This window comes from Streptopelia decaocto, assembly GCF_964273445.1.
Source record: "Streptopelia decaocto genome assembly, chromosome: 14".
In the NCBI taxonomy this organism is placed as follows: Eukaryota; Metazoa; Chordata; class Aves; order Columbiformes; family Columbidae; genus Streptopelia; species Streptopelia decaocto.
Window position 1 is genome coordinate 13,996,418 of NC_138669.1, and position 23,530 is coordinate 14,019,947.

The 23,530-nt window shown below is 47.3% G+C and overlaps 1 protein-coding gene across 4 annotated transcripts in view; it reads left to right on the forward strand.

The window, feature by feature from the left end:
* Positions 1-19,693, forward strand: part of CPNE1 (copine 1) — a 42,083-nt gene extending 22,390 nt beyond the window's left edge. For 3 of the 4 annotated variants that reach the window (XM_082065207.1, XM_082065208.1, XM_082065209.1), the window contains 15 exons: positions 4,429-4,557; positions 5,132-5,311; positions 6,041-6,115; positions 6,348-6,419; positions 7,072-7,155; positions 7,593-7,682; positions 11,332-11,430; positions 13,105-13,191; positions 13,290-13,349; positions 13,760-13,893; positions 14,517-14,571; positions 14,644-14,695; positions 16,077-16,210; positions 17,187-17,423; positions 18,525-19,693. In XM_082065207.1, the coding sequence (XP_081921333.1) occupies positions 4,429-4,557; positions 5,132-5,311; positions 6,041-6,115; positions 6,348-6,419; positions 7,072-7,155; positions 7,593-7,682; positions 11,332-11,430; positions 13,105-13,191; positions 13,290-13,349; positions 13,760-13,893; positions 14,517-14,571; positions 14,644-14,695; positions 16,077-16,210; positions 17,187-17,423; positions 18,525-18,641 (1,605 nt within the window). In that variant the 3' untranslated portion in view covers positions 18,642-19,693. Of the gene's footprint in view, positions 1-4,428; positions 4,558-5,131; positions 5,312-6,040; positions 6,116-6,347; positions 6,420-7,071; positions 7,156-7,592; positions 7,683-11,331; positions 11,431-13,104; positions 13,192-13,289; positions 13,350-13,759; positions 13,894-14,516; positions 14,572-14,643; positions 14,696-16,076; positions 16,215-17,186; positions 17,424-18,524 lie in introns of those variants that run through there. The other variant, XM_082065210.1, reaches the window with a different exon arrangement.
* The last annotated feature ends 3,837 nt before the right edge of the window (positions 19,694-23,530 follow it).

Here is a 23,530-nt window from a genome sequence, read left to right on the forward strand (position 1 = left end):
ATAATTTTAACTTTTTAAGCTGGACCTCAGTTTGGTTGTCTGAGCACTTCTTAAAGTGTACTTAGCCCAGTTTTACTTGAATAACTGGGAATGATGTCTGGTTCAGCAGTGAGTGTGTGCTCAGGATCTCACAGGTGTCTGTGGACACTGTTCTGCTCTAGAGTTCACAGGGATAACATTGGTGATGTATTATTTTTCCTCAAAATGTTGTGTTATATCATGTGCAATTCCAACTAAAGGCAAGAAAATACAGGTGCCTGTTGGATGTGAAGCTGAGTGTTGAACATTCTTCCCCTGGGAGGGAGGGGGTGCAGAGGAACGTGCAGGATTCGGCTCCAGGTGACACTCCATGGGCGATGCCTCTGGCCAGCGAGCTCCCCAGCTTGTGAGGGCCTTGGATCAGGTGCGTGTGGCTCTTGGCAATAGGAATTGACTGTGAGGGTATAACCTAACCTAACATCAGTTGTGGTTTTAGGGGCTATTTCTAACAGCACTTACCAGTACTTGCTTGCATTGCCTTATCTTCTGAACCCCCTATGCTGGGATGCACCCAGTGCCTCTGGTTTATGTATTTTTTTAAATAGAGTTTGAATTTCTTACTGTTTTTGGAGTTCCTTTTTACTTGGCAAACTGAATTTCTGCTGCTGGAATAGTTTTGTGACTTCCAGGCCATGCTGTACCTTATAGTGCCAGTGGCGAGTAAGGTGGAGAGGTTGTTAAATTGTCGTCACTACAAGCTGTTAAGGATCAATCTATAAGAAATCCTTTCTAAATCGAATATGTTTAGACACCTTTATGGAAAGCAATTCACTTTAGCTGCTGGTTTTGCTTCAGGAATATCCATTGTCTTCTGTAAACCAGAAGTTTCAAATAATAGACATCAATATTAGTTATCAGCATGGTTGTGAGGAGGGAAAATAAGAAATCAATGAATCTTAGAATTTCTGGAACTGTTGGAAAATAGAATTTAGATAATATTCTGTCATAGTAAAGATTAATTACTGAAAGTCTAGAAGCTGAAGTGATTTGTGTATGTGAATGGGTATAAGCACGCTGTACAAAAACTCACTGAAACAACATGACATTTGAAATACTGACTCGAAAGCGCAAGCTGAATAAGATGGGTGTTCTCCGGATGAAACAGCAGGAGGGTGTTGCAGGGTTGTGCGGATGCTCAGAACACAGAAGGTTAAGAGGAAAGAGAAGGTATCGCAGGGTTCTCGGAGAAGCAGGATGGGCGGTGTGTTGGGTGTGAGGCTGTTCGGTGCCGTTTTCGAAGCATTTGGGCTGGTCACTGCTCCCGGAGGAGGCGCATGGAGCCTTTACAGAGAGACGGAAGTCAACTGATGCACTTCACTTAGGCAATTCAGGTTTTTATAGGAAAAGAGATGCCAATTGCCATAGTAAAATACAGTTTACTGTGGGCTTGTTTAGTCTGGAGAAGAGGAGGCTTAGAGCTGAGCTCAGCACTCTCTAGAACTACCTGAAGGGCAGTTCTAGCCAGGTGGGGGTTGGTCTCTTCTCCCAGGCAGTCAGCAACAGGACAAGGGGCCATGGGCTTCAACTCTGCCAGGGGAAATTGAGGCTGGAGATTAGAAAGCAATTCTGTGCAGAGAGAGTGGTCAGGCATTGGAATGGCTGCCCAGGGAGGTGCTGGACTCACCGGCCCTGGCGGTTTTTAAACTGAGATTGGCCATGGCACTTAGTGCCATGATCTAGTCAATGGACTGGAGTTGGACCAAGGGTTGGATGTGATGATCTCTGAGGTCTTTTCCAACCCAGTCGATTCTCTAATTCTGTGATTCTGATTCTGCGAAGAATGAAAGTAAATTCCAGAATTCCTGCTTAGCCAGGAAAAGAGAATATTTGAACCAGTGCTTATCATCATTAAATCCTGTTTTAAAAATAGCTGATAACGGAAGTTGGGGTTAGTTCTCCTAATTGCCGAGGATCTCTATTTACTATTGCGTGTGTGTGTGTGTTTGACAATTAAAATATATGAAGCTTTTGATCTTTTTAAGCTTTTCAGACGCAGGCAGGTTTCAAGAGGTTTGCGCTTCCCCCTCTAACCGGGGCCAGCGGAGCGAGGGTGTTTCCCTGGAGCTGAGCACATCGGCAGCTGGGACTGGAGTGGACGTTGTGTCTTCACAGACCAGGCTGCTCCCGGCCCTGGCTGCTGGGATACTCACACTAGTCTACAATCAGGATTTTCTGCTGCAATTATTCAAGGGCCGTATTGAAGCTGGCGAACACCGTGCAGTGTATTTGGAAAGCTGTGAAGTGTAAAGAAACTTTGTGTGGGCTCATCAAGGCTGTCTGTAGGCAGCAATACATAAACAAGTGCTGGCTGGGGTTCACACTGATGTTTTCAAATGAAACATGATTTTTTTTTTATCTGAATCCGTTAAGGAGCTATCTCTCTGCTTTCCAGATGGGTTCTGCCTCTAGTTGTTAAACCTGCTTTCTGGTTACCCCCGAGTTGGTGAGGAGGGTGGCTGGGCTGTCCCCTGCGTCACCTTGTGCCTTGAGGACACAGTGGGAAAGATCCCTTGTGGTTTGCGACTTCCCAGGGCTTCAGCAGCACATCTGGGCTGTGTTTCAAGGGAAATCCTGGGCCACGACTAAACCCACAACATTAGGATGAGACAGCCTGCTGGGTGTTAGTGTATTGAAAGAGAAATGCTTAAAACAGAGGAGTATTTTTGTAATTTCGCTGCTGCTGATCTGGAGAAGGGATTCAGATAGCAGATGGGGGGTGGTCAGGTTTGAGGACTTGTGTCACTTCAGCTCCTGGCTTCATTGTGTAGTTTAACAGTTCCCATCTCAAAATATTAGCTTTTCCTTGGGGGTGTCTTTGTAACATGGAATAAATACATACAGACTTGTTCTGCGTGCAGCTTGAAACCTGTAGGAACGTTTCCTTCTGCTTGGGGATGCTTCGAGCTTAACTTTACTCCTGATCCTTTGTGCTCTCATGGGGAGGAAAGGTGGCTCCTGGTTCTGTCTCCTGTTGGTACAGAAATGTCAGTTGCAGTAGAGGAACCCAGAGCAGGGACGTTGGCGCGGGAGCCAGGGCTGGCTGTGCTCATGTCCCCCGGTGCCCCGGAGCCGGGTGCGTTGTCTGTAGAACCGCAGACACGAGGCTGCTCTGCTGGAATGGTATGTGTGGGTTTTTCCTTTAAACCTGATACCTGGGACTTGCGGTTTGCGGAGGAACATATTTATTGAAGGCAGTGGTTTCTTCGTGGATCTTCCTTGGGGTTGAAGGCAACTGTGGTGGAAGATGGATGGCTCTAACTAGTAGTTTGAACAGTTGAGCAGCCTACTTCAAACTGGCCTTTTTGAAGACGCCAGTGTTAAAGCAGATCATGATGACGATGACCTTAGTAGAAAGCTGAACAATGATCCTCTTTGCCTAAAGCTTTGCTAATTCTTGCTGAGCGCCGCTTTTGTCCTGCCCCATCACCAGAGCATCCAAGTGCTGTGCGATAGTGTATTAAGTGACGTTGTTGACATCTGTCCAGGGCAGACTGGGAGGTCTAAGAGATTAAATGTTGTCTAATAAAAGCTCATCTTTCCGTTGAGATAAATATTTACACCCTGTAACTATGAGAAAGCTGTGTGAATACCTGGATACTAGAAAGAGCAAACAATGATTTGTTTCCAAACTTGGAAGGAGCTTTTCTGTGAAATACTCACGTTTGAAGTACGTGTTAGAGCTCTCAAGCTCTCTTTAATGCTTTGATGCTTGAAGGCTTATCTTCAAAATTCACTTTCGAGAATTCTAGCTGTTCCTTGAACAGCAGTGCCCGCAGTTTGATGTCTAATAAAATGTAGCTGTCACCTTGCTGCAGGATGGTTAGTTTATTCCGAAGGGGGCAGCACCCCAGGTACCTGGGCTGTGCAGCTCCCGGGGCCGAGCGCTAAGGAGCGGGGCCGTTTGGCGGATTTGGGCCTGTCCCGGGTGTCGCGTCCCCGGGCACTGACGCGCTGCGAGAGCATCTGCACAGGCGCAGCCTGAGCTGCGGGAACGGGTGAATCAACAGCTGCCCGGCGGAGTCACAACATGCGCCACAGTTGTTCACAACTGGGTTTCCCGGGGGAGCAGCGCGCACGGCGGGGGAGGGACGGGCCCGGGGCTGCGGCGCCGCGGGGAGCGGGAGCTGCCGTGACAGCGGCCAGAGCCCGAGGGAGAGGCAGGAAGGGAAGCGGCGGGGGGAGAGGCGGCGGGGCCGGGCCGCGCTCGGTGCCGCTGGCCGGGGGCGCGCAAGGCCGGGCGGGGCGCGCTCCCGCCGCTGTCTCGCGCTGGCCGCGCGCCCCGAGCAGCCCCACCCGGCAGCGGCCGCGCGCGCCGCCGGGAGCACGTGGAGGCGGTCGCGGTCGGTCGGTCCGTCGGTCGGTCTGTCTGACGCTGTGCTCTGCCCACAGATGGCCGGGTGCGTGACCCGCGTGGAACTGTCCGTGTCCTGCCGGAGCCTCCTGGACAGGGACCTGGGCTCCCGCTCCGACCCGCTCTGTGTGCTGCTGCAGGACGCGGGGGGCGGGCAGTGGGCTGAGGTGAGCGCAGGGGAATGAGGGGAGGGCTGAGGGGAGGGCAGCTCAGCCCCTGCTGTGCTGTGGGTGCAAACACACCGGCTTTCCCCATTTCCATGGCGCTGGTTTTCCTAGTGGGTGCATGATGTGTTTAAATCAGATTTGCATTCACTGAGCAGTCCCCGATGCCCACACTCCAGCTCTGGAGTTTTACACTGCTTGGTTTCATTAATTGCTCATGTGTTTGCTTAGAGTTGCATCAGGACATTGGTTTGCCTGTTACGATGTGGCCTGTCCTCTTTACCCCACAGCACGCAGTCTAGACCGCAGCATTGCACCAGCCTTTTTTCCCCTGATGTTCAGAATTTCCCTGTACTGCAATGTTTTGTTATGCAGTGCAATTCCCTCTCTTGGCGGGCTGTCGGTCAGTCCAGCAGTGCCCTGGGTCTCCCTGAGCTCCAGGCACAGCCCGGGGTGTGTAGCCCAGCCCGTGCCCGTGTTCAGCCAGCGCAGGGCCTGGGGACGCAGATGAAAAGCTGCCTGGGAGAAAACATGGTTCTTGCTCACCATCAACAGCTTTGCTTCTGTGTTTGTGCAGCTAGATCGCACAGAGAGGATCAAGAACTGCCAGGACCCTGAATTCTGCAAGAAACTGGTTGTGGATTACTACTTTGAGAAAGTGCAGAAGCTGAAATTCGGCGTGTATGATATCGATAACAAGTCCCTTGATTTAAGTGACGATGACTACCTTGGGGGGATCGAGTGCACGCTGGGACAGGTACGCAAAGGCAGGGGTTAAGTGATCTACAAAGCAGCAGCAAATGTTGGGTTTGTTATGAAAAACAGGGTGGAAGACTGCTGTATCAAAGGCTTCAACATGCTCAAATCTGAAAACATCTTGTTGAACAGGTTGGTTTATGTTACTGTTGAACTTAGCTAGAAAATGATGATGTCAATCATGAAGTGAAGGTTAGAGATACACATGGTTTGCAATTAATTGCTTAACTTCGGGGGCACTTGTGGCAGTGCAGGCAGGCTGGGGTGAGAGGGCATGGTGCTTGGGGAGCTCTGGTGGAGTTCCTTTGCACAAAGCAATCACAGGCAGTAAATCTGGGGAAGTCAGGCTGTTTGAGATTCGGTTGCGTTTCCTGAGGAGGGGTTTGTACAGCTAGGTAGGAGAAAAAAAAAGCAGGATTTGTGCTACTAAAGGACGACTTGATAAATAGTCTTTTCTGATTTTTAGTAGCGTTTTGGTTACTTGTGTAGAAAATGACTCTTGTGTCTTGTAAAAACAGGGGGCTGAAGTTTGGAGGCGTTAGTGAGTACTGTTTGGTGGATAGTGAGAGAAGGTAATTTCAGAATTTTCAGACTGTTCAATTCAGGAGCACAAACTGTGTCACTGTTGGAAATGCGTTTAAATCCTTTTAGATCTTTTAGGAGAGTTTGAAAAGTACCTCTTTGCTTTTTGTCTAACTCGATGTTTCTCTTGCCTGTCTCTTAACATCAGGTGGTGTCCAGCTCGGTGTTCACCCGACCACTGGAACTGAAGCAGGGAAAGCCAGCAGGAAAGGGCACCATTACAGTAAGTAAAGGTTCTGTGTAGAAAAAAATGGTTTCTTATTTTTCTGTATGTTGTCTGGCACAAAGTAACATTTCTGTGTTTCTGTCAGTATATCTTCAAATGCTATATGTGTACAGGAAAGATAGATATTGGAACTACAGTTTATTTCACAGACAAAATACAAGCAAAACTCTGTGGGGTTTCTTGTTTAATTTTATTTATTTATTTTCTTTTTAAAATTTCCGTGGCACAGATTTCAGCAGAGGAGATCAAAGATACCAGAGTTGTGTGCTTGGAAATTGAAGCCCAAAACTTGGACAAAAAGGTATTGATTTTTTTAAAAACCATATTGCGTGCTTCTACGATATTTAGAGTCAGTGGCTTTTGGGCAGGAATCTCTCTGTTTTTGCAGACAGTCAACTAAGCTAGGCAATCCATGGATGACAAAAGGCTCACTGTGTTTTGTTACTTAAGCGATGTAAACTGGAGATGTAATTTCATGTTGAAAACCACAATGTCAAACCAGAAACTCCACCACCGAGTTTAAGTTTTGGGGGATTATTTAATTTTTGGAATATTCTGGATTTTTATACAGTTCAATTGCATAATTGTGTGCAATGAATATTGTAGCTGTGACCTGAGTTTTTTGTAATGTTATGAAGGAAGAAAAGGTGGACATTTCGGTATGCTTCCTCAATGTTCTTTAAATCCTAGTCCAGGCATTTAGTGACCTCACTCGTCAGTCAGCAAAATTATGTGACTTATACTGAGAAAAATGGTCTGAGGAGACCGTCTTGGAATCAGAGCTGATGAATTCTGATGACTTAGAAAGTGCAGCAGTTTAAAAGAGAAAATAGAAGAAAACAGATTTATAGTTTGAAATATTGTGTAGTGATTAGCCAGCTCTTCTCTCATCTGAGTAAAATGTAAAATATAGGAGGATGATTACTTCAGTTGCTTTTTTTTTTTTTTTTCAGGATTTCTTAGGTAAATCGGATCCGTTTTTGGAGTTTTACAAGCAGAGCAATGCTGGAACGTGGCAGCTGGTGTACAGATCAGAGGTAGGATTTAGTATCTCTGCGCTGATGTTTTTCTTGAGTTGATCAGACATTTTACTCCTCCTGAAACTGGGAGTCCCGCTGCTGCGGCTCTGCGACGAAAGTTGTCTTGTGCGCTAAAAAAGGGGCTCTGCTCATTAGCTTGGCAGGAAACTGTTGATCTGCCGCATGGTGGCTCAGTGAAGGGTGCAGCCGTGCACCACATGAGCACAGTGGCCGAACTCTCCTCCCTTTAGGCGGTGATGAGTTGTTAGGTTGGCTTGGCTCTAAAATTCAGCTTTACCCTGAACTTCAAGCTTTTATTTCTCAGAGAGCTTTTGCTTGGCTGTCCCGGCATGTCGGGGTGGGCTGTCTGGGGCTGTTCTTAACCCTCACGTTATGGATCTTAGTGACTCACATGTCACATCCCTCATATGACGTTATGCTGTAATTTTTTTAAGGTGATTAAGAACAACTTAAATCCGTGCTGGAGGAAGTTCAGTGTTCCCTTGCAGACATTCTGTGGTGGAGATTTTAATAAACCTATCAAGGTACAGCTTTCAGAAAGTCTCTTTGTTGTTAGAAGTAATGTAATCTTTGATGTTAACTATCACGTTGTCTAGTCATATTTAAATGTTTAGATTGCCTTTCTAGAGCAGTAGCATGGCAGATAAGAGATTATATGTCTTATTACATATGATGTCTGTATTAAAACATTATGAGTTGTCAGATTGAGAAGTTGGGAAATGCAGAAGTGACACTTTCTAATGAATAGTCATAAGAACAATTATAACTGGTTTTCTCACTACTCTGGCCAAGGTTAAAGGTGTTGGTTTTTTGTTGTGGTGGGATTGTTTTTGTTTTTTAATTGTGGCTCTCTAGCACTGTTTCTAAGTTAACCGAGTAGCTCATATATGTTGGACAAGCTTGAGTGCCTTAGGATGCTGACATGGAGAGGACCGTAATGCATCGTGCAGATTCCTCCGTTCGTGAGCCCAGCAGGCTTGTCCCAACTCATTTTCTGTCTTTCCAACTAGAAATGGAGTTTTGAGTCAGAACTGCAATTCCTTGTGGTTTTGCATGTGATGACAAATGCTCTCTGATCTTGGCTTATGGAGATGGTAGCAGAACAATTGCATCTTGTTAAATACATTTCTACAAAAGAAAATCTGATAGCAGATGAATTTTTTAACTTCTGTTTGAAGCAATGCATAGATAATGTGACGGCATTTAAATCTATACATAGTTCTATGTCCGTGTAGTCTTTTCTCTGCTTATCCAACTCCTAAACACTTTCCATTTGCAGAATTTTCCTGCCTTGTCCTGTCTGTGAAGAAATCTCATGCTGGAAGTTTGATCTGAAAGGTTTAGCAAAATGCATGCATGCCGATATTTTATTTGTGCAGCATGGCAGGGCCAAAGAATTACTGAGGTTATTAACCTGGAAATAGGTGTTCACGTGTGCTGGGCTTGTTCGTGTGTGGCCACGTTCTAAGTGGTGTTCATGAGCTTTTACTGTTGGGGAGTCAACAGTCCCGGGTCAGCAGGAATCCTCCTGGTCTAAAAGTGAGCAGCAAGCATGGAAAGGATGTGGGGAAAAAGAGACTTTGTTGTCAAAACTGACCCCGGATGGCATGGCTTACACATGCTGTTACATGAGGCTGCGCTTGCTGTAGTCCAAAAAGATCTGTGTGTGTTTTAGAAATTATATTTTGTTTGTTTTTCTTTATTTTTTGATTTGTTTTAGGTTTGTTTGTTTGTTTGTTTTCCAGAAACTTGCTGTGCTTTGGAATTCACTTTGGAATGACCCGCTTCTTAAAAAGCATAGATTTTTGCTGTTAGTTCATTTCAGCCCAAGTTCTTGATGCATGTGCAAATAATCTAACAAGTTTCACAGTGCAGCTGTGAAAAAGGATTACACTGTTCTTGTACGTACACGTTAGGAACATCAGTGAGCCAGGGGAATCCAGGCTGACAGGCAGCACTAGAGAATAAAATATGGCGTTGGTGTTTCATTTTTCATCTGGTATTTGCTGCTCTGAACCTCTTGTTTGAGGCTTCCGAAAATGTATGTAGGAACAATTATGCGTGAAATAACAGTAGCGAGGGGAGAACTCCCTGTAGTTCAGCACAGTGGAAACGGCTGTTCCGATGCGACCCCTGAACATCAGCTTTCCAGCTGTGTAGGAGGGTTCTGTACTGAATATGTGTGTGAGCATAAATCTCTTGGTCAAATTAATGATGCTGCCTAATGTTTCGGTGATTCTTTGTTCAGCGTGATGTTCTCCTTGTTCTGTGTTAAGAACAGCTCAGATCTGTGACACTGCCTAATCTTGACAGTTTTGTTGCAAATAGGGACCAATGCGAGTAGAATCTCTCCCCCGTAGTTATTTAAATGGAAATAGCAAGTGTGGAATTTGTGGGTGTTGGTATTGGCACTAAAGCTGCCGATTCGTGCGTTTGATGGCATATACAGAAACGCACATCCATTCTCTGTGCATTTTGAAAGTTCCTCCTGTAGGTGAAAGGGGCCTTTTATCCTCTGACTGTATTCCAAGGCTTGTCATGAATATTGGATAGTTCATTTGCGAAGACATAATTAATCAGTAAATAAGCACGTGCAGTGTCCTGCAGCATTGCCAGCAGGATGCTGTTTGCAGCAGCACCGCTCTCTGGGCTGCACACAGCGAATCTTGGCCAGTTTTAGAAAACCCTTGCAACAAGAGCTTTGTTTTAAGCCATGTTGTGTTGCGAACTAATGGCAAAACTCGTCCTAAATACAGTTTTATTGGCGTGGTGGGGTGGGAGTGAGCAGGAGGGCAGGGGAGGTGTGTGGGGGCGGCCGCTGCCCAGTTCTCTGGTGCGAAGGAGAAGCTGCCCTGGGCTGCTGTGCAAGAGCCTCCTGCGTCGGCCTCCCCGGTGTAATCCTGGTGCTTCTAGGTGGTGTTTAAACATCGGAATTGTTGGGAAGAGGCTTTGTGAAGCTCAGGGGGGAGCGGGGGAGTTGCTTCTTGGGAGTGTGTGGAAGAGAGGAGTGACAAGGGGTGGGTTGGGAAGGATGACGGGGAGAAGGGGCACAGTCTTTGGGGTGATCTTGAAGGATCACATGGTGCCTCCTGTTCAGGTGACTGGATTAGGCCATAATCCACCCAGCTTTTTGTCCAGGTTTCCTATTTGTCCCAGTGGCAGATCTCTACTGGACCACAGTAGACCTAGAAGAACCTTGTCTCAAATTCAGATATCGAGCCACCGAATGTGGCATTCTTATTGAGGTGTTACCCATGGGTTCTTCTTGTCCTTTCGTCCTGAGGAAAAAGCTGTCACTGTGGTTTGTACTGGGGTGACGTTGGTTTCTTGGCTACTGAAGGCAGATCGCAGAGAGCTTTTGAATCTGTCCAGCGTGTGAACTTCAGCAGGGGGGAAGCAGCTGTTCACAGACTGTTTCTTGATCGACCACGTCTGGAATTACTTGCGTTCTGCAGTCGTGTGTATTGCGCTTGTTATAAATGCTCCTCATAGTTGATTTTATGGCGAGCTATTGATAATACGCGTCTTACTGTGTTTGCTCTAAGCCATAGTTATTAGCATATTTTTATTTTTAAATGCATTGCTTTTCTGCATTATCTGGTTCTGAAGCTTTCATGCTGATTTAAACATGACTGGTTATTAATTAAGTATCTATAATTTGCTTGGTATAATATGCAAAAAAAGACAGACTTAGTGTCTGTGGAAATTACAGTTTCTTTGTAAATTGATGCTATTGCTGGGTAGAAGAAAATAGTACATTTAGAAAGTGCTTAGAGAACAAAATTTTAATTGCCTCTTCCCATTATCCCAGTTGTATATCTTGTCCTGAATTATCTTGCATTTGTACATGAGGGCTGTGAAATATTGGGGGTTTTTGTGTTTGTTTAAAATCTATTGTATTTAACGTGTGGAAAGGTTTTAATTAAAACTTTCACAGTGTGTACTTAAATGAGTGAGCAACTGAACATCTCCCTTTTTCTGAGATTCACTCCGGGTGTCCCTCTTCCTATCAGGTTTCAATTAGTGCCACGGATGACACCTCCAGTTGCGATGTGACGGGAGCTCGCTCGCACGGCTGCAGCGCTCTGGGAAGCAGGGGATCGTGTGGCGAGCGGCTGCTGTTGTCCATAACATGGGACACTTGCCCATTGCTTGTGCTCTCTCCCCTTGCAGGTACAGTGTGCAGATCACGACAGTGACGGGTCGCATGACTTGATAGGCGCTTTTGAAACCAACCTGACTCAGCTGCAGAACGCGGGTGGCAGCTCTCCGGTGAGCTTTCTGCACCCCCTGAACTTGGTCCAGAATTCAGTCTTTCACAAACCCTTTTTAATATTGACCTTGGAGATATAGTTCTAGTTGTTGGCTCCAAAAGTGGATTTTTCTGTCTGTACCTTTGTGTTACTAAGCCAACATCTGGGGAGAGTAAAACTTGCTGTGGGAATCATAGAATCACAGAATAGTTTGGGTTGAAGGGGCAGCTGCCCCAGTGCCCCCCCTGCCATGACAGGGACATCTTCACCAGCTCAGGTTGCTCAGAGCCCCGTCCAGCCTGGCCTGGGATGTCTCCAGGGATGGTTCATCCACCACCTCTCTGGCCAACCTGGGCCAGGCTCTCACCACCCTCAGGGCCAACAATTTCTTTCTTATATCTACTCTAAATCTCCCCTCCTTTAGTTTAAAACCATCACTTTCTGTTCTGTTGCAACAGGCCCTGTAAAAATCTGTCCTCATCTTTCTTATCAGCTGCCTTTAAGTCTGGAAAGTCTGCAATAAGGTCTCCCTGAAGCTTCTCTTCTCCAGCTGAACAGCCCAGCTCTCTCACCTGTCCCCCAGCAGAGCTGTTCCAGCCTCGGATCATTCCTGTGGCTCCTCTGGCCCCTCTGCAGCAGCTCCATGTGTGTCCTGTGCTGAGGACCCAGAGCTGGACCAGCACTGCAGGGGGGTTTCAGCAGAGCAGAATTACACTGCTCTGTTTTCCTTGGGTGCTGTTACCATTCCTATTCCTGAAGACATCTGTTGTCTGCTGCCCACCAGCCGCTTTTCCCAGCAGTTCAGCTTGCTGGTACCTCTGCTGAGTCAAGTGAAAATAAAAGGGCTTGTTCACACTTTAACAGATGAGTTCAGAGGTTGGCTTGTCTCAGGTAATGTTTGTGCTCGAGCTTGTCACCCTCACAAGCACTCTGGTCACCTTTTGAGCTAATGGAGAGCAGCGGTGCTTCCAAGGGGGACTCTTCTTACCTTGTCTTGGGCATCCAGTTTAGATTAAGTTGAATCATTTGCTGGTAGTGCTGGTTTCTCTCTGTTGTCTGCAGAGAAAACCTGAACTCTCGTTCTGGTGGAGATGTCTCATCTGAGACAGAATCCACAGACAGGACGTAGCCTACAACTGCTTCCAGTCGCCAGTCAGCTTGATGTAGTTGTTGTGATCCTAAAGCTGGTGGAAGATTCTTGCCTTTTTCCCTGGCCCATGTGAAATCAGAACCAGTGTGAGTGAAACTAAACATTAAACAGTGCAGTTGGGAACCTGCAACCTTTTTTGGCTTCCCCCACCCTCAGATTTTGCCTACTTGTCTTCTCTTGCATTCCCTTCCCTTAACCAAAAAGAACCCGGTTATATTAAGAGAAATACTCTTAATTTGTGATCATCTCTTTTTCCCTCTGATAAATGGCACTGTTCCATGATTGCACGCAGAATACCAGTTATATTGTGAAGGAGAGAGACTTTTCTGAGGTCTTCAGTGCTAGTAGCAAAACATCCTGTTTAACTCATCAGATAGCAGTCCAGGTAGTTGCAAACCTTTTTAAAATTAAGTTTCAGAATTCTGCCAGATATTTGGATCTCTCTGAAGTTGTGTGGTGTCTGACACTGTCTATTTGAATAATTTTCCCTGCTGTAAATGGAGATATTCTGGAACTTGCTTCTTGCATGCTTGCTTTCTGTAGGTGGAATTTGAATGCATTCATCCTGAGAAAAAGCAGAAGAAAAAAAGCTACAAAAACTCTGGCATTATCAGGATAAAATCCTGCAAGGTAGGAAGATTTTTGTTTGTTTCTGGCTTTTTAAATTTTCTGATCGTAATGAAAACTGTTCTTGTGGGGACGAGGTGTAATAGTGTCTGTTCCTCTAGATCGAGACAGAATATTCATTTCTGGACTACGTCATGGGAGGCTGCCAGATTAACTTTACGGTGAGTTTTTTCCCCACAGCATGTTTTGGTAGATGACAGGACAAGAGCAATGAAGTTCTGATGAGTACTTTAATTTGCAGTGTGAATGACAGCGAATGCAATGTGAATTTGCAGTGATGAAGACTGCAAAAAACCAAATGATACTGTATTTTTACTACTTGTGATCAAGTAGTGATTTTAACAGAACTAGGGTTTCTTAGCTTTGGAGAAGTCAATCAGTGGGGAGGATTGCTTCTTAAACACTCGTGTACCCTGGTGGGAGAAGGTGCACAGGCTTGTTCCCGTATCCGGCTGCATGTGTGCCTGGAGGAGGGAGCTGTGTGGGCCTGATCTGGATTCTGTTTCTGATTAGTTCTCGTTTCCTTATGGTGACGCACCAGTGACTTGCTGTTGCCCTCTCGACTGATTAGGTGGGTGTAGACTTCACTGGCTCCAACGGAGATCCCAGATCACCAGATTCTCTTCACTACATCAGCCCCGATGGGATAAATGAGTACCTGATTGCCATCTGGAGTGTGGGAAGTGTAGTCCAGGATTATGACACGTACGTAATGATCTTAACAGATCTAACCGCTGCATCAAACGAGTCACAGCGGGTAGTGTCAGTGAGCACGGCTGACAGCTTGTTCCATAGCTGAGCGTTTGAGTGACTGAGGTGCTGCCTTTCCTTGGCACATCCCCTCAGCATTCCTGCTTCAGCTGCTGCTAAGGAGGGCAACAGCAGCCCTTTGTAATTTGGCAGATTTGTTTGTTTTATCCCTCCAGCTCTACCCTTTTATGGCCCTGGGTTACTTTGTAATGCTGCTTTAGGTGGTCACTAATCCCTTGTTGCTGATGGTGCATTTCAAACATGAACGTTTGATGCAATGGGAGCATGTTTGCTGTGTCCTTTAGCCAGGCCATGGTTGGGTTGGCTTTTCTCTTGCTGCTTTGAAATCTCCTGAGCATACTTTGGAGTGTTGCACTGAAAGAAATTCTGAATCTGTCGGGTCTAAGCTTCAAAACCCTTGGGAAATTGGTGACTGGCCATGAGGAGCTGGATGGCATACCCATGCCTTGTGGCAAGAATTGAACCTTGGCTCCAGCTGCTTTTTGGCCATAAAACAGAATAGTGAGTTATTGAAGTATTGCTCTTTCTCACTTCTTGTTGTTGCCCTTTCTCTCCAGGGACAAGCTGTTTCCTGCATTCGGCTTTGGAGCTCAGGTTCCTCCTAACTGGCAGGTAGGGCCCTCACAGCGCCGGGCAGTCAGTGTCCACATCTGCGTTCCCTGACTGTGATATCCCCTTTCCCAGGTATCTCATGAGTTTGCTTTGAACTTCAACCCCAGCAACCCTTACTGTCAAGGTGAGGACACCTCTTAATGAATGTTTCACATAGAGGGACAGATGTTTGAAGTGGTGTATTTGTCTCATGACTGGTGAAAAACAGATGCAGCACCAAGACTTGCAGCGAACTAGATCTGCTCTCACCTGGATGCTGAGGAGAGTGGATGTGTGATGGCGCGGTCTGCGTAAGCTCCAGTGAAGGGGTCTAGATTTAATTCGATTATTAGTCTGTGCTGAAATTCTTGTTCCTGCAACTTGATTGCTTTTGGTATGTTCTAGGTCCGCAATGTGTCTGTGCTGGTTGTGCTTCCAGAGCGACCAGCTGCTAAGGCTGTCAGAAGCCAGGGACACTCACTCCATCAGCAATGTGTCTGTGTTTGAACGCTGTCTTCTAAAGAGTTGTCTTCAACACTTATTTTCTGTATAGCCACCTTCTTTAGTGGAGGTTGTCTCAGTTGCTTTTAACGGCTGCTCTCTGAGAAGGATTGTGATGTTTTAGGACTAAGAACTCTCTCAGCATGCCGTGACACTGAATTGTTCTTGAACAAGCATTTTAATCTCAGTTCTGTTTTTCTCTCTGATCTAAGGCCAACAAAATATGGAATCTGAGATTCAGTGTTAAAATCCAAGCATTCCTCTGTCACCTCAGCATTGTCTGCTTCGTTGGGATCTCTGTCTTCACGCTTTAAGAGATCCTGTGCAGTAGTTTTGAGAGTTACTGCACTAAAAGCTGTGTGATGGACAATGCAAGTAGCAGCGGCAAATGAAGCTACATTGATACAGGCCAGGAACAGGCCAATTTAGATGAATTCAAAGACTAATATGTACCATTTAAAGATCAGACTTTTAAAAAGATTTTGTTTAACTTGAGAAAAACTTACTGTGAAGGAAAATCCTTAGGGATTGCTATTTCTGTTACAGAAATGTTTAAATACTGAATCAGAGATCATTGTCTAACTTTCATGCAAGGAAAAGTTGCTGTTCCAGAGAGTTTCTGACTTTGTTGTCTAATTAGACTGTAAGCAATTAAGCAAGACAAATTGGGTAACACGGTAAACATATGCATCAGCAGACCTTCACTGGATAGTTTTTCCTGCAGCTTCCATGAGCTTTATGATATTAGAAGCACAAAACATAATGTGAGGAATGTAGAATGGAGGAGAAATCTGCAAATCCCTTCTCTGCAGAGGGCCACTGGTTTCTGCCCCGTGCTTTGCATATTTGCTGTTATCCTGCTGCTTATTTGTCCTTTAGGAGTTCACAGGTGCGTGAAAGTTGCTGTACTGTTAGTACTATTAGTACTATTAGTTAATTTTGCTGTACTATTTAGTAATGCTTATGCAATAATTACAGGAGAAGTTGTGGGGCTCTCGTGGCAGCTCGCCTTCCTTGTGTTCCAGGGATCCAAGGCATAGTGGACGCCTATCGCCAGATCCTTCCGCAGATCCGACTCTATGGGCCAACCAATTTCTCCCCGATTATAAACCACGTGGCAAGGTTTGCAGCGCACTCGGCACAACAGGGAACTGCTTCAGTGAGTGCGTGTCCTTTCCTGGGGATCTGTGTTGGGTTTGTGTCTCTGTTTTCACGTTCATGATGGGATAGAACGGGATGATAAAGTGCTGTTGTGTTCCTTCCTTAGGATCCCAAGTTTAGTCTTCTCCTCCCAGCCTCCAGAGAGGCTGTTGGCGCTCTCTTGGTACAAACTGACATGAACCTCTACTTGGTAGACGTTGACATTAGTTTCCATTGCTCAAGTGATATTATTTATCTTTTCACGGTTTGCTGGTGTTGTACTTACTGTTGAAGTACACGGGGGTGCTGCGCTGGCTTTCAGAGCAGTTGCACTCTGTCAGCGATTGCTGCTCTCTGACCGCTCTGGCCAAGCTCCACCACCTGCAGGGAATGCGGACAGTGTACAGGGGTCTTAGAGATTTTATTCCAAACGATTTTGCTCTCAAGAATGTAAAGAGCCGGCCTCCAAGGAAAACATCTGAGGGCTCAACCCTCTGTCCTGCCATGGTGGCACGCAGAATCGGGGTACCTGGTGGGCCAGGTGAACAAAGTAGTCGGAGAGCTCTTCAGCCATAGAATCGTTTTGGTTGGAAGAGACCCTCAAGGTCATCAAGTCCAACCATAACCTAACCTAACTCTAGCACTAACCCAAGAACCGTGTCTAAACGCCTTTTAAACCCCTCCAGGGATGGTGACTCCACCACTGCCCTGGGCAGCCTGTTCAATGCCTGACAACCCATTCCATGATGAATTTTTTCCTAATATCCAATCTAAACCTTCCCTGGTGCAACTTGAGGCTGTTTCCTGCTGTCCTGTCACTTGCTACTTGGGAGAAGAGACCAGCCCCCTCCATGCTCCAAGCTCCTTTCAGGCAGTTCAGAGACCAGAAGGTCTCCCCTCAGATTTCTTAGAGGAACAAAATGGTTCCATCTGCCTTTGGTTATGTGAGCTTTGCTGTTAAACTCCCTAACTGGGTGTTTTCTAATGCTTTTCAGCAATATTTTATCTTGCTAATCATCACCGATGGAGAGATCACCGACCTGGACCAAACCAGGCAAGCGATTGTTAACGCCTCTAAGCTGCCCATGTCCATCATCATTGTTGGAGTTGGTGAAGCTGATTTCAAAGCGATGGAGTTCCTGGACGGAGACAACGGTGTGCTGAGGTCCCCGGCAGGAGAGCCAGCTGCACGAGACATTGTCCAGTTCGTGCCTTTCCGACAGTTCAAAAATGTGAGTTGTCTTTAACTTGAGAGGGGTCCTGGTGCCAGTATATATGCAGTTATTACGTCTAAAAAAATGAGCATGGCAAGGTAGCATGCTCAAAGTGCTGTCCAAGCTGCTTGTTCTCAGAGAGAGCTGAGGTGTTTGCTTCTGTGTTTGAAGCCGTGTGCCTTCTTGCAGCTCTTGCAGCTCCTCTTACAGAGCTCTCCTTGTGTCATTGATGTAATGTGCTGTCTCGTGGCTATTGCAGAGTTAAATGAGATGTTTCCCGGATGCAAACATTTAGGCATGGACCTGAGATCAGTCTGTTGTTGAGTCCCATGAGTGGTTTCAGCTGAGCTAAGTCTTCCCTGCTGTTGAAAGCAGTCCTGTCGTTGCCCTGCTCCTCCTGACTCCCACTGTTGGCACAAGTGTTCATGCACGTTGCACAGTGACTTGGGTTGATGAGTGGAGTCAAATGAAAAGAGAAATTGCTTGTGGCTGGGGCAGTTTCCCACCCAGACCAGGGCCATATAGTTTGGAGAAGAGGAGACTGAGGGGTGACCTTATTAATGCTTATAAATATATAAAGGGGGAGTGTCAGGAGAATGGAGCCAGGCTCTTCTCGGTGACAACCAATGGTAAGACAAGGGGTAATGGGTTCAAACTGGAACACAAGACATTCCACTTAAATATGAGAAGAAACTTCTTCATGGTGAGGGTGCCAGAGCCTGGAAGAGGCTGCCCAGGGAGGTTGTGGAGTCTCCTTCTGTGCAGACATTCCAACCCGCCTGGACACCTTCCTGTGTAACCTCATCTGGGTGTTCCTGCTCCATGGGGGGATTGCACTGGGTGAGCTTTCTGGGTCCCTTCCAGTCCCTGACATTCCGTGGTGCAGAGGCTGTGTGAGCCTGGGCTTTAGGTGCGAGCAGCGCAGGGGTGGGAACAAGTGATTTTCATCAGCAGCGCTCGCTGAGCCTGATGGGAAGTGCTCCTAGAACTGTAGCAAGGAACTCTTGAAACAGGGCAAGTGGGGGACCGCACTCTGAAATCTGCAGGAGAGTTTGTCACCGGGCTGATAAACCCTTTCTCTGCAGCATTTCTGATTTATTCTCCCCATTCTCCTTGCAGGCTCCTCGGGAAGCTCTTTCCCAGATGGTTCTGGCTGAAGTGCCCAAGCAGCTGGTGTCATACTACAAGGGGCAGGGATGGGCACCAGTGAAACCGCCAGAAATAAAGAAGATGTAGACTGCAGCAGGCCCCTGGCCACCTGTATCGCTGGGGTGACGGGAGCTGGCTGCACCCACACTCTCCTTGCACACTTGGGGTGCTCAGCACCTCAATATTGTACCAGTCACACTAACTCACGTACCTGCTTGTGCTCTGTATCTCTGATCTTTCGTGTTCCCTATTGGAAGAACTGTAAATACGGAAAAAACACAACTGCTGGCAGCTTTTGTCACAGAAAACCTTGTTGGGTTTCCACCGTGCGCTGTTGACACATCACACCGCGCGTCACTGCTTGACACAGCCCGGCTGTGCTGGGTGTCGGGGTGAGCACGAGCACCGAGCTGCTCCCGCAGCGCTGCTGCAGCCTGAGTTTGGTAGAAGCAGCATTGCAGTCATGTTTTCTGTAATTAGACTTATCATGTCTTCCTCCATAGGTGTTTCTCCTTCTATCCAGCTGCCTTGGAAATGGGGACCTCTCTGTACTGGTTGGTACCAAAGTCTGTTGCTTGGATGCCTGAGGTGGTTCCTGTTGTGCCTTCATGAAGTGCCAGTATATTTTTATACGTAGAGGTTTATTTTTAAATTTCAGTGACCATTCTGTGCGATCTTTTTTTTAATCACATTATCAAAAATTGCTTCTCTGATGGCCTCTTGCTTGGAGCCACTGTTACAGTTTAAGAACACTGCACTTTGCTCATTATTGGTGGGATTAACGAGGATTAGCCATTAATTAATCAGGGGGGGTGGGATTAATGAGTCACATTAATGTGACTTTAAAAATCCAGCAACTGGAAACACTGAAATAAAGATGCTCTGAGTGATTTCTTTGCATCACAGAAGTTACAAACTGAAAAAGTAACTATCTGTGGAGCTCCAAAGAGGTGCTTCCATGTCCTCGGAAGTGTGAGGTGTGTGTTACGAGGACTGTGGAACGTAAGAGCAAAGCACGAATTGTTTTGAGAGACGGGAGTTGATGGTTCACTTCAAAATAGAGATTAAGAAACTTGGGCATGTCATTGCACTACAAGTGGTCATCGCTTTCAGTTTCATAAATAAATAATCTGCTTTTACTTAACGTGTCTGGACTCATTTCCTGTCTGAGTTTTTCCTTTGGTTTTCCAGCACTGTAGATGGTTTGTAGAAATAGAGGTTTATAGGAAGTCTTTGCCATAGTACTGGCCTGAGATAGCGTGGGCTGATTGTGATCAGCTGCAAAAGCACAGCAAGTTGTCCGTGCTTAGTTTTGTCACCTGTTAATCACTAGAGACTGCTGAATGTGTATCCTGCAGTAAGACAAGCTGTTTCTTTCCTGTGAAATTATGAAATAACTTGTCTGTTCTACCAGGTAAACGAGGAAATTGTGAGAGTAGGAGGGAGCCCGCTCTGATGATTCAGGCTATGAAAGCAGCAGGCGACAAACCCGTGTGAAAGCAGAACCTGGGCTTGAATCCTCATCCTCAACTAGACTGGTTGTTCCAGACGGTACCTGCCACCAGACTGGCAAAGGTGAATGTGTGCTGGTTTTTTCATTCCCACCCAGCTTTGCCCACGTTGTGTTCTCCCAGCTCCACAGGCAGCAGAGCTGCTCCGAGGCAGCTTCCTTGAGAGAAAGCCCAACTGCCTCTCCTGAAACGCTCCAGCATCCAGCCTGCAGCTCCCAGTTTGCACCGAACTTAGATCCTGGAAGGAAACCAAGCAACCTCTCTTCTTGAGTGGCTGCCTAAACTGAGATGTGTTACAAGTGTGGAAGAGAGGGAGGAAAACTGCTAAGTGTTCTCTGAGAAACGGCACCGTGGTTGAGAGCGTCCTCTACTCTTATGTTCAGCTGCTTAAAACCTGTGGGCAGAGCTCTCCTTCCCTTCTATGTGTAGAAGCAAACCTATGGTTGGTTTTTGTGTACGTTTGTGTATCTTTTTTAAATTTTTCTTTTAAATGAAGTGTCCTTTAAAGGGTATTTGCTGCAGCAGTTCTGGAGGCTCACCAGTCCCTTGTTTGGACGAGGTACCGGTGGCAGTGTATAGTGCTTGGCTTCAGTGAATGGTTTCTTTGGCAAGATGTCAGAAGCACACGGGGACTTTGCTTTGCTCCAGCCTTGAGGGCCAGAAGATGAGCTCTGAGATGGCAGAATGCACAGTAGGAAGTTCATTTCATCTCTTTTTTTGAACTGCTAGTTCCACTCCAGGAAGAGAGTGAATCTTCCGTCTCTGCCCTGACTCTGAGGAGTGGGGTCTGTTCCGCAGCCAGCCGAGGTGTCACCAGGTGCTGGTCCTACTGATGGCAGGAGAGACCTTCCCTGTGTTGGGCAGGAAGAGGCAGGTCTGAGGGAGATGCTGTTTACCCACAGGTAAGGGTCTGAAATGTGAAGGAGCAGAGGGACACAAGTCCCGTGGTTGCCAGTGGAGCAGAGTGAGAGCTGCATGGGTGTGGGCCCAGGTGAGAAGCCGTGGGAGGGTCAAGCTTGGAAGCTGCTGAACCAGGACAGCAGAATTTTGTCCATTTTCTCTCATTCTTGAGTCTCCTGGGGCTCCTGGGTTTAGAGGCAGTGAAGACGGTGGCTGGGCGTTTGGGAGAGGCTGGCAGGTGTGTCCTGCCTTGTGCTGCCCTGGGTGTAGCTGGAATGCACATTCACGGGATGCTTGTCGCTTGAGGTATATGAGAGGTTGGGTTTGAGCTCAGCTTTCCTTCCTCTGGAGAACGTGTCGTTCCGGGTCACTCGCTTTGTCTCCCCAGCAAGCACAGGGACACCCCAGAAGTCTCTTTACCTGGGCCTTGGCAGGGATTGCGCAAGCACCCTTGTACATACCCAAAGGTATTTCAGCCTTGGGGCTCTGTATAAATCAAAGGCTATTGCACATGGGAGCTCATCGGGGAGGGTTCCTCTTGCTTCTAGGACACCTGGCAATAAATACAGGTGATACTTCATGCCAGACTATGTGGTACTACCCACCAGAGCTCCCTGCTCTATGGGAGATAATGCTCCATCCTCCTTTGCCCAGACACCTACTTGGGCTCTAAAATGTTTGGTTCCCCCAGGGGCTGTTTCACCAAAACCAAGGCACGATCTGGAGGTGCCTGCAGGTGATAGCGCTGCTGCAGGTGTCTGAGGAAGCCACACAAACTCTGCCGAGAGATGATGGCTTTTGGTCAGTTTTCAGCAAATACTGGATCCACCCATCAGCAGCACACATTGGTGGTCTGAATATCTCATTAAACAGCCTAAATTGCACCCTCCAGCCATGGCTGGGTGTGGGGTTGTCCTGGTTTTGTTAAAAACCAAGTTTCTCTTTTAGTGAATTTGCCTGTCAGCTAAAGCTTCATATCAGCTGCATTTTCCTGGAGAACCAGATACATGTTTTGGTAAACATAGCAATGGAATGTGAAGTTATTGATAAGCATGGATGGACATCTCGGGAGAGGGGCAACGAGAAACAGGTGACCAAGAAACTGACCAACTGTATGTAACATCCCATTCAAGTGAATACTTCATATAAAAGTGGGAGATCATGAGGATCTCGTCCCTTTTTCCTTATGGCGACATTAGGAGAGGACCTTGTGAGTCGTCCCTGCGAACTGAGGCCAGTGACAGACTGAATCCAGCTCCGGTTGGCTGCAGAGTCCAGTCCAGGACTTCGGGTGCCAGCTCTGCAGTTGCTGGGACTTTCAAGATTGGTTTTGTATATTTTGTATTATTTTCTCTATTCTTATTAGTAAAACATTTTTAATTTTTCCAAGTCTCTTCTCTCTGTCCTTCTTTCCCTCCCGATCGCCTGTGCTGAGTGGGAAGCGGGGAGAGGGAGGGGTGATAGGGAAGAAGTAGGGGGGAGAGGAGGTTAACAATACATCTGCCAGGGTTTGATTGTCACCCCCCAATCAAAACCCTCGACAGGGGTCAGAGCACTGAGCTTTCTGTGCTGCCCGGAACTGATCAGCTCGCTAATTTGGATTCACAAAAGTGGTGTCAAATCCTGCCAACCTGCTATATTTTGTTGCCGCACTGTGAAGTGGCATCTTCCCCACCATGGCTTGTTGCCACTGGCGCTGCTTCCCCGGCGCTCCAGGCAGCTCTTGTGAGAGGGAAATAAAGGGAGTAGCCGAAGGGCTTGTTTGGAAGCAGCCGGTCGTTGCAGAGGCGTGATTCACTCCTTGGTGTTTGCAGAGCTGGATTAGCCACCCTGGCCTGCTGCAAGGTGCCCTGTACAGCGTGCGTGGATGGAGGGATTTGGTGCTGGGTGCTGAATGTGACAGCCAGACCTCCGGGAGGAAGAAATGCTTCCAAATCCTGCTGAGCTTGTGGTTGTATGACCACTGTAATCTGGTTTGAATCTGTGCTCCAGAAGGGCTCCAGCATCTCCTGCTTACCCGGCCTCATGCGGGTGAGATGAGCTGTCTCTGGCCAAGCCAGTCGGTGCAGCTGTGAGCACAGCTGGCTCCCAGCAGGATGAGCCCCGGGTCTGTCTCGTGCACCCTCTCTGCTGCATGGGGCCGGTGCCAGCACCCTGGGAGCAGCTGGAGCTCCTGCCTCAGTGTCCGTGTGTTTCAGTGCTTGTCTCTACCTGCAGAGCTGGCATGGGGGGCTGCAGCCTCTGTCCCCACAAGCGCACTGGAGTCCCACCTCCCCCAGCTTAGCTCCTCTGTCCCGTGTGGGGCGGGTGGGAGGTGAGTGGGGGCTGCTGAGCACATGCCAGTTTCCTCCTGTCATGAGAGCCCAACCCTCCTAATCAGGTTGGCTTCCCTTCCCCACCCTCTTTCTGTTTGCTTTGGAGAGTTTTAACCATGGAAGCCACAATTCTGTGCTGGAGGAACCGCAGGGCTGGGATGGCTGCGAGCAGAGCGGGGCTCCTGTCCTCCCGCAGTGCTCAGGCCCCCGTCCTCTGCCTTTGGAAGCCTCTGTTCCCCCAGGGCACCAG